The sequence below is a fragment of the Triticum dicoccoides genome, unplaced genomic scaffold, assembly GCF_002162155.2.
Source record: "Triticum dicoccoides isolate Atlit2015 ecotype Zavitan unplaced genomic scaffold, WEW_v2.0 scaffold154482, whole genome shotgun sequence".
Taxonomy (NCBI): Eukaryota; Viridiplantae; Streptophyta; class Magnoliopsida; order Poales; family Poaceae; genus Triticum; species Triticum dicoccoides.
This window is the reverse complement of record NW_021210280.1, coordinates 138-3,435: the sequence shown is the minus strand read 5'-3', so window position 1 is coordinate 3,435 and position 3,298 is coordinate 138. Positions and strand designations below refer to the sequence as shown.

General features: G+C 46.9%; 1 protein-coding gene across 1 annotated transcript; it reads right to left on the bottom strand.

The window, feature by feature from the left end:
- Window positions 1–220: 220 nt before the first annotated feature.
- On the bottom strand, window positions 221–2,611 carry LOC119344127 (transcription termination factor MTERF4, chloroplastic-like). The gene has a single exon (XM_037614722.1). It carries the CDS (start codon window positions 2,552–2,554, stop codon window positions 1,379–1,381), a length of 1,176 nt encoding a protein of 391 aa, XP_037470619.1. The 5' UTR covers window positions 2,555–2,611; the 3' UTR covers window positions 221–1,378.
- Between the last annotated feature and the right edge of the window lie 687 nt (window positions 2,612–3,298).

Below are 3,298 nucleotides of genomic sequence, written 5' to 3'. Positions count from 1 at the left end.
ATACTAGGGGGGAGTAATTAAGAACCTGCACTCTCTGCTAAGATTCAGACCATGTATCCAACTGTTTGGTTCCTACATTCACAATCACAATAGCCAAAGTACTCCCTCCGTTTCTAAATATATGTCCTTTCAGAAATTTCAATACGGACTACATACAGATCTATATAGACATATTTTAGAGCACTCATTTTGCTCCATATGTAGTCCATATTGAAATCTCTAAAAAGACTTATATTTAGGAACGGAGGGAGTAATAAACACTCAGTTTTAGCCAAACTAAAGAAGAGGCAGCTCAGTTACAGAAGGAAGAAATACCAACTAGCTGCTAGTAAACCTCCTGGTGGTGCTTGGCACAAAGAATTACCCACAGGACCAAAATGCAATAATGAACTAAAAATCTTAAGCTGCCATCCACAACAAACACATAATTTATGGCCATGGTGCAGAGCATAAAAATCGAAAATACACACAGTACAAAATTAGGGCTTCTTTGTCTAGCAGCAAGTGCTTCTCCATTGTCTCAATAAAATTACTAGCATAAAAATGAATGGATGCACCTAAGTTTACTTACTTAAATTTAAATGATGCCAACCCTCCTCCATGTGGGAGTTCGACGTTTAGTAAAGTGAGCATCTCTCCTTAGCAGATAACCTGTACGGATGTGAGCCCTGCGCATTTCATCCTGCAGTCCAGTAGGTATTTCCAATATGACCAATGGCTCCAAATCATTACCTCTTATCCAACTAAAGGAGAATCCACTTCCGGACATTTTTCATAGTTGAGTGAATACATCTATATTAGTTAGTTAAAGCAAAAAAAATGGATCACTATGAGTCTGCATATGAGCAAACCAAAATTATTTTTTATAACAAACCATAATCAAAAAATAGATTAAGCTAAAGCCAGGTGACTTGACCCTAGGCCCTCAATAGGAAGCGCTAACACCAGGAGCCAACATCTCCTACGGCTGCTTCCAAAAAGACTACTCCCTCCGTCCCAAAATAAGTGTCGTGGCACGACACTTATTTTGGGACGGAGTAGGTACTTACCTAAATTTGTGACTGGCATCAGATTGATGCTCCAATTATCCACATGAAGGATACCATACTGTGGCTCATTGTCTCAATGCACCAGCAACTAACTCAAAAACTGATATTTTAAATGCATTGCAGAATGGCCTGACCTCACACTTACTTAGTTCCAATACGTGTGTCTAAAACATGAATGAGGACGAAAAAGGTTCATAACCAATCCATGGTTTCTTCTCTGCGAGTGATAGCATTACATACCAGTCTTCAGGGATCAAATTATCAATTCCATCACACGTTAGCAACGACCAACCCAGCATCTAACAGTCATACAGCAGCAGACAATTACATCATAGTCCGTTCTTGGCTCGTGTGAATCTGAAATTAGTCGGCAGTTGCCCTTTACAAGCAGCATCATAGTCTTCTTGGAGGTGTGGTGCAGCTTCCTTATGAGGGCATATGAACTTCTCCCTGAATGTCTTTTCGGTTCCCGTGAAAACAGTGCTGTAGCTCGGGTTGCGCTTGAGCAATCCATTTTCGTTGAGAAACTTTACAGCATAGTACCGGGGCCTGAGCCGGCCCTCTAGGCTGTAGCAGACAATTGCTGGCTGTTGAGCAATGTAAGCCGGTTCCAAGCCCACCTCAGAGATGAGGAACTTGGACCTGCGCTGCAGCGGTTCCTTGGCCCTCGTCAGCACCGATGGAGCTTTAGACACAGCAATGCCCACCTCAGCATCCGACCACCTGAATGTGCTCTTCAAGTAGTCTACTCTAGCTGCGACCTCCTCCTCACTATGGAATGCAATAGCATGCAGCGCGTGCCTGAACATCGCAGAGCCACGGGGCACACCTATGTTTTGAGCGCGTGTCACCATGCCCTGGATGCACTCTGGATTGGTGGTGAGCAGGCACGGTTGATTGCTGCATAGCTTGGCAATGTCACAAGCACCTAGCCCGCACTCGTGCAGATAAGCGACATTGGGCTTGATGATGCCGTCGAGGTCAGACGAGAGAAGGTAGGGGTTCCTCTTGAGGGCCCGGAGGAGGTTCTTAGAGGACCCAAAGAGAGGCATGTAGTAGTGCAGCTTGGAGACGATGGATCTATAGCGGAAGCTTTTACGGGAGAGCGAGACGAGGCGCGCGATGTCGGAGCGCGAGAGGCCGAGGCCAGTGAGCCCTGCGACGACGGGGGCCAGGGTCTTGTCGACTTTGGTGTAGAGGAACTGCGGGTCCTTGGCGACGAGGGCGGCGACATCGGCGGTGGGGAGGCCGAGACCAGCGAGGAAGGAGAGGACGGCGTCGGGGTTGTCGGGGGATTTGAGGTGGGAGAGCTTTGGAGAGGCCTTGGCAGCCTGTGGTTGGGTGAGGCCGCAGGTGGAGACGAGGTAGTCCTCCACGGCGAAGCTACTAGGGTTCGGGAAGACGGCGGGCGCGGCGGCGGATATGAGGCGGCGGAGGTGGGAGGCGGGAGACGCGGAGGGAGATGAGAGGAGCTGGCTGAGGAGGCAGCACCTGAGGCGGAGCATGGTGGCGCCGCCCGCGGAGAGGAAGATTGGCGGCGGCGGCGGCGGCAGCGAGGGAATGGGGAAGGGAAAACTTTGTTTTTGCCACTCTAGTTTTTGCCAACTTTGCTTATGCCACTCTAGAATTTGACATCTCACTTTTGCCATTGTTAGCTTTTGATAATACATCACAAATGCCATTCCATGACAAAAACGATAATTTTTCATTTCACTTTTGCCACTCTTAGCATTTGACATGTATCACAATTGCCACTTGGAAAATTTTGTTTTTACCACGGAAGGGCAAAAGTGATATATTGTCAAAAGCTAAGAGTGGCAAAAGTGAAATGTCAAATTTTAGAGTGGCATAAGCAAAGTGGGCAAAAACTAGAGTGACAAAACGAAGTTTTTCCAATGGGGAAAGCGGATGGCTGCTTGGTGGTGGGGAACGGGGACGGTGATTCCTGTCTCCAGTCCAGCGTTGTTCAACCTGAGTGGGTCCCGCCCGTCAGTCTCATGCTGCCATGCCATTTCTATAATGTGAGCGATCCCTTTTGCATTGCAGCAAGGGAGGCACACACTTTAGTTAGAAATTCTTATGATTCAAATTATGTATCCCTAAATTATGTTCCCGATGTAGTCATTCTCATTTGAGTTCAACAAAGTGTGTCACACCTTCAAAGACGTACACCATAGAAAAAAAATAGATTCAAAATGTGAAAATACATTCATGATTTTAATTTGGGCCGACTGGCCAAAAATCAACCC